Below are 6,024 nucleotides of genomic sequence, written 5' to 3'. Positions count from 1 at the left end.
AGTGAAGCGTCCTTAACTTAACTTCCAGTACTTTTTCTCTTCTGACAGTCACTTGCACCACACACCACTCCTCAAGCAAACCCAACCCAAATTCTCAAACTACATCCACATTTTTACCCTTCTCTCTCTAAAGCCCCATATATAGCCTCACACTTTCATTCGCCTCTTCCCGCTTCCTCTTCATCTCTCACCCAATCTCTCTCTCTCTCTCCCCCCCCCCCCCTCTTTCATGGCTTCTTCCCACCCCACTACCACCAGCACCTCCACCGTGTTCCACCACCCGCCCATCTACGGATCCGACCCCAATACCGCCAACACCACCTTCGTGCAAGCCGACGCCTCCAGCTTCCGGGCCGTCGTCCAAAAGCTCACCGGAGCTTCCGACGACCCCTCCTCTCCCAGGCTCCCCATCACTCTGCCTTCCCGCCTCGGTGCCACAACCGATGTTGGGCCCAAGAAGCCCGCCTTCAAGCTCCATGAGCGCCGCCACTCTGCCAGGAAGATGGACCTCAGCATCGGAGTCTCCCAACGGCCCGTCTTCACCGTCACCAGCCCAGGCCCTTCTCCGTCGTCTTCGCCGTATTCTTCCTTGTCTCCCTCCTGGTATGCTCGAACCAGAGGATCGGCGACGGTGATAGCGTCGCCGGTGTCGCCGTTAGAGATGTTGGAAGAACGAGCCATCGCCGAGAAAGGGTTCTTCTTACACCCAAGTCCGTTGAGTACGCCACGAGCTTCTCAGCCGGAGCTGTTGCCGCTGTTTCCTCTGCATTCTCCTTCGCACAATAACGAACCCACAAAATCTTGAGAGCTCCCTCACCAACCTCCCTGCGTGTATTCTACGGATTGAGTATTAAAATAATTTTTATTATTAATATTTTAGTTTTATTATTATTGTTAGTATTATTATTAGTTTTCTGGGATTTTGCTGCTTTAATCTTGGCTTTTTGTCCTGTCAATGGACTTTTAAATTAATCTTGTAATTAAATTGGTTTAGTGCTACTGATCAAGTTTTCATAGTGTTTAAATTAGTTTTTGTTATGGCTAAGCTCTGATATTGTCGGACATGTATAATTTTCACTGAAGATGTATGTATGTAAGTTAACACTCCAGATTATCTTAATCCAAAATTTTAAGAGATTGAGTTTATACATTTTTCTATCTTTAAATTTTCTTATAATCTAGCTTTATCTAATATATAAATTAAATTTCTCAAATTCTTTTCAAATTCACTCATAATTTCTCAGTATATATATAATATTTCTTTAGTAGATACTCCCCTGGTCCTAAATATAAGTGTAAATTATACTATAAAGTGAATCTTATATATATCTAGGACAGAAATTATTTATGTATTAAACGTAATATATTTTGCAGATATATAGGTGTGAAATTTAAAACCATTGTAAAACTTTAAAATGAAAATTTTTAAAAAGAAAAATCAGGGGGAAAGGGTCAGTGGGGCATTAGACATTTCTATTCTATCTTCTTCTTTTTCCTTTTTAACTACGTAATAGTTTTATAGTTTATGATATAAAAACTGAGAAAAGTGTTTATAGGCTCCACACGCAATCTTACCTTTTATTTCCAAAAGAAGACCAAACAGAGAATCATATCATTTATTATGTTGCATGTTTATGGCAATCTGTGTTTTCTTGCCATGCAGAGAGTAAAAAACCAATATAATGGATTGATGGCAAAAAAAAAAAAAACAGTGAATTGTATTATTATTTATAACTCAAAAATGTTATAATTTATTAAAATTGTTATATTGTACTACCTCCGATCCTAATTATAAGACCTAGTTGACTTATTTGACGAGATTAAGGAAGTAAGTTAAGTTAGTTATTTGTAATAAATAAGTGTTGTCATTCCTAAAATATCCTTGCTAATTAAATGTATTAGCTAGAACTATCATTATTAGAAGGACTATCTTGGAAAAAAATGTATAAATATGAGAGAAAAAATGGATTGTGGTCTTATAATTAGGACCAAACAAAAAGTCAAGCAGGGTCTTATATTAAGGACCAGAGGTAGTATTAGCAAATATTATAAATAAAAATGAATCATTAAACTCCAACACTTAATGTAATATATAAATTCAATTAATGTGTTTACCATATATATATATTTGTTGTAGTTTTCATCAATTGCCTCTACCCTATTATCTGCATAATTTAGATTGGAATCTATGATTCAAAAACTTCAAATAAAAAAGAGTTAGATACCAGGTTCTCTAAAACAGAAAGCTTGCCCGGTTCATAGAATAATTCTCAGGAAGTCTCAATTTTGATTTCATGAAATCTTTTACTTGGCATGTGTTAGATATACTCTTTTGAGGAGTTCATCAAATTATTCTTCTTCCTACTATTATCAGCGTTTTTTTTTTTTTTACAATTCTTTATGTTGGTTCTAAGTTTCTGGATCTAGCAAGATTCTCAAGTGAATCACAGAATAGCCTTGCTTCTGATATAGGCCAAACTTTAAAAAAAAAAAAACAGAGAGAGAGAGTTAAACTTTTATTTGTTTAAAAATGACGAAAAAAAAGTGAGCCAGATAATTAAAAAGAAAAAGGAACCATAGTGATTAATAAATAACCATAAGCAGGTTTGTATGTTTTACGCATTATTGCATGAAAGTTAGAAATAAATTGCACAATTAATAATTTGTAAATACTATAATTTATATTTTTTTTTATATTGATCATCCACGAGAAGAATTTTTGGTTAATTAACTTGAATTTGAAAACATGCGGTTTAAATTTGTATTTTTCTTTTACATGAATTGGGAAGAAGAAGACTGCAATTTTAGGAAACAACTAATTTTAGTTGTGATTAGAAAAAAAACAGTTCCAAAACTAGAGACAAAGTCAAGCTTGAGGTGCATAAATTATTAAATTGCCATCGCTATTAATTCACTGTCATCACTTTATGTCAAATTTTGCTGCTTATTTGCGTCACCATATTCTTAAGTGATTTTCTTTATATATTCTAGTTTGAATCATGTTAATTTTTTTTTTCCCCCAACTTGAGTCAGGGTAATTTGCACCTATATTTCTTTTTTAAATTATATGTGTCAATTCAATATAACATAATCTTCTTATTTCATAAAAGATGATATACATGATTCTTTTTATAAAAAATGATGATACTATTTTTGTAACATATTATATGCTTATAAGCTGACATACAAGATCTTCTTATTTCACATAAGATCTTAATTCATTTTATCTTTTATATTTATTATTTTTTTAAACTAATGTTATATCTAACTTAGAAGCTGACATATAATAATTTAATGTCATATAAAGTTATTTTATGACCATCATATCACATGTATTAGAATTAAGTAATTTATTTAATTTTCTTAATTTAGTTCAATTAATTAAGTAATTCTTACATTAAGAACCATAGAAGCATTGAAAATTGATTTTCTTTTAAATTCATGTCTTTGGTTTGAAAAAAGATTAAATAGTGAACAAGATGATATATGGTCCAATAAAATTTCTTTATTATAATAATAAAAAGTGATTTTATATATTTAAAAAAAGAGAAGTGGGGAAAAAAATTAGTCAAAAATCCTTGACCAGAAACTTAGTTGGGCAAAGGTACTTGAAATTTTTTGGGATAATTAATCTCCAAGTCCTTATAGTTTTATCTAATTTTTAATTGGGTCCTTATAAAATTTTTTCTTTTTATCAGATCCTTTTACTTTCGTGTGTTTTTAATTAGGTCCTTCTATTTTTTTTTCTTTTTATCAGGTCCTTATAGTTTCACTTATTTTTTAATTAGGTGCTTTGTAATTTTTGAAAAATTATTTATTAACTTTATTCTTTAAAATTAATTTCATTTTAAATTAATAATTATATAATTGGACAAAATAATTAATATAATCATTTAGTAATTAATTAATAATCAGAATAATAATTATACTTAAATATAAATTATTTATAATCATATTTTAATTTTAGAAAAATTTATTATTATAATTTGAATTTTATAATTATAAAAATTTGAATTGAAAATAAATAATATATTTGTTTAACTAAAAATTTAAAAGAATATTAACATAAGATTGTTACAATAATTTATTATTTTTAAAATGTTATTATTTGTAAAATAAAGAATAAAAACTACAAGGACCTAATTAAAAACAAAGTAAAATAATAAGGACCTGATAAAAAGAAAAAAAATTATAAGGATTTGATTAAAAATATATGAAAGTATAAGGACCTGATAAAAAGAAAAAAAATTATAGGGACCTGATTAAAAACCAGTTGAAACTATAAGGACTTATATATTAATTATCCCAAATTTTTTTAAAGGCTTATGTGGAAGTTATCTTTTATGATGCAACTCTTTTTTATTAGTTATGTGCAACTCATTTTTAACTGCACATACTCAAGCATCTTGTTATTTAGGCATTTTTGCATAATTATTTTTCTAATCGTAGACTTTTGACCAATTTTTCAGGAAGATAACTAGTGGTATATGATAATTTTGTGTCGTTTCATGATATATAATTGCATAATCACAAAAATACTAAATTTAATCATAATCATTTTAAATATATCTAAATAGATGAGTGAGCAATAATAATTTGAGTGACAAATTATTCATTTGAAAATCCTATATTCAAAGTTAACCCAATGAGTTCTGAAAAAACATTTTTACGTTAAATGAATCAAATATTCGTGATTATCATTATAACGACTTTAACCATTATATCTTTTTAAAAAAAAGTGGTTAAATTTGACTAACAGGCTAACAGCAGCTAATCAATTAAAAAGAAGTTTTCTTTGATTGAATATTTTCCTATATATATTTTCCCATCACATTCATCTATATTATCAACGCTAATGTAAAAATAAGTAATTTAAGCTCAATTATTTGACGTTACTTAGTGGAGGGGCAGCAAATAAGATTATCAAAGATAATATTGGTGTATTACAGTACAAACTTCCTGAGGATGCCAGGAATCATTATTACTAGATTTTTTTTTTGCCAAATTAAAATTGTTACTAGAATTTTTTTTTGGCCAAAAAATTGTTACTAGAATTGAAACATAACTTTTTATTAGTTTATTACCATGAGATCAACACACACACACACTCTCTCTCTCTCAGGCACACTAATTGGCTTACTATATACTATATAAATCAGCTCATATTTTTTATTTTCTTTAATTTTATAGGTTAATACCATTTTTAGTCTGAATATTGACCTTATTTTAATTTTGATTCTTAAAATTTGAAATTTTTACTTTTGATTCCTAAATTTTGATTTTATTTTGATCCGCCTTAAGATCTTTTGTCCTTAAAATAGTGTCTTTAATTTTTAAAATAAGGACCAAAATCAAAATGAGGTTAAATTTCAGAAACCAAGGCTACTTCTTTTAAATCTTAAAGACCAAATTTAAAGTGAAATCTAATTTTAAGAATCAAAATCATTAGTTTTAAATTTCAGGAACCAAAACCACAATAATATCCAATTTTAAAGACTAAAATGATATTAATCCTCTTTTATTTGTTGATATTCTTTTATGTTGCAGCAGGTTAATTAATTTAAGTAAGTAACTTTTGTCTTCTTTAATGGTTTCCTCATAGCTTGTCATTCAGGGGGAAAAAAACTAAATGTATGGATGAAATTTGTATAGGCATATTTAGAGATATTGGAAAATAAGTCATATTATTTATTATTTATAAATAATGTGATTTGTTATATATTATATAGATACACATACAGAACATGTTTTTTTTGTGAAGTATAAAAGATTGAACAATGATTCATGCACTTCATAATTCGCTAATAGTATCCCTTCTATAAATTTTATTATTTAATATTACATTTTTAAATCCTCAATATAAAAGCTAATTGACTAATTTGAGTAGATTAAAAAAATTTATTAAGTTAGTTATTTGTATTCCCTATGTCTTTTTATAAGCAACTTTGGACTCCATCCTATACATAAAAAAAATTAGTTAAAATTGGTTAAAAACAATAAATATGTAGAAACTGGGAGTTCTCC

General features: G+C 28.5%; 1 protein-coding gene across 1 annotated transcript; it reads left to right on the top strand.

The window, feature by feature from the left end:
- Window positions 1-229: 229 nt before the first annotated feature.
- Window positions 230-889, top strand: LOC114724249 (VQ motif-containing protein 11-like). Its single transcript, XM_028910568.1, has one exon. It carries the CDS (start codon window positions 230-232, stop codon window positions 803-805), a length of 576 nt encoding a protein of 191 aa, XP_028766401.1. The 3' UTR covers window positions 806-889.
- The last annotated feature ends 5,135 nt before the right edge of the window (window positions 890-6,024 follow it).

Source organism: Neltuma alba, unplaced genomic scaffold (assembly GCF_004799145.2).
Source record: "Neltuma alba isolate B1F8T4 unplaced genomic scaffold, ASM479914v2 tig00012181_pilon, whole genome shotgun sequence".
Classification (NCBI taxonomy): domain Eukaryota; kingdom Viridiplantae; phylum Streptophyta; class Magnoliopsida; order Fabales; family Fabaceae; genus Neltuma; species Neltuma alba.
The sequence above is the reverse complement of the archived record's forward strand: the minus strand, read 5'-3'. Positions and strand labels throughout refer to the sequence as shown.